General features: G+C 43.5%; 1 protein-coding gene across 1 annotated transcript in view; it reads left to right on the top strand.

The window, feature by feature from the left end:
• The window catches only part of LOC119593506 (probable cytochrome P450 49a1), a gene marked incomplete at its 5' end in the record, with an annotated part of 10,662 nt that overhangs the window by 5,943 nt on the left and 4,487 nt on the right, over nt 1-232 (top strand). Inside the window, 1 exon segment of the mRNA XM_037942458.1 lies at nt 130-227. Coding sequence (XP_037798386.1) covers nt 130-227 — 98 coding nt within the window.

The following is a 232-nucleotide window of genomic DNA, read 5'->3' as shown; positions in this document are numbered from 1 at the left end:
AAAATTAATAATAATAATGAAGGCATTTATTCTATCACGCCACTGATGAAAATGATAGGGTAATTACATTAAACGTTAACAATACCAGTTACCAAAGTCCCTAACGAGCTATGTCGTCCCTTCGGACAGAAAGAGGGACGTTTGCCTGTGCGACCTGCGCTAGACATCTTGGAGTACTACAGGATGCGGAATCCTGACCTGTACTCTTCCCCTGGCTTAGTTCCTGGGTGAG

The sequence above is a fragment of the Penaeus monodon genome, chromosome 32 (assembly GCF_015228065.2).
Source record: "Penaeus monodon isolate SGIC_2016 chromosome 32, NSTDA_Pmon_1, whole genome shotgun sequence".
Taxonomy (NCBI): domain Eukaryota; kingdom Metazoa; phylum Arthropoda; class Malacostraca; order Decapoda; family Penaeidae; genus Penaeus; species Penaeus monodon.
The sequence above is the reverse complement of the archived record's forward strand: the minus strand, read 5'-3'. Positions and strand labels throughout refer to the sequence as shown.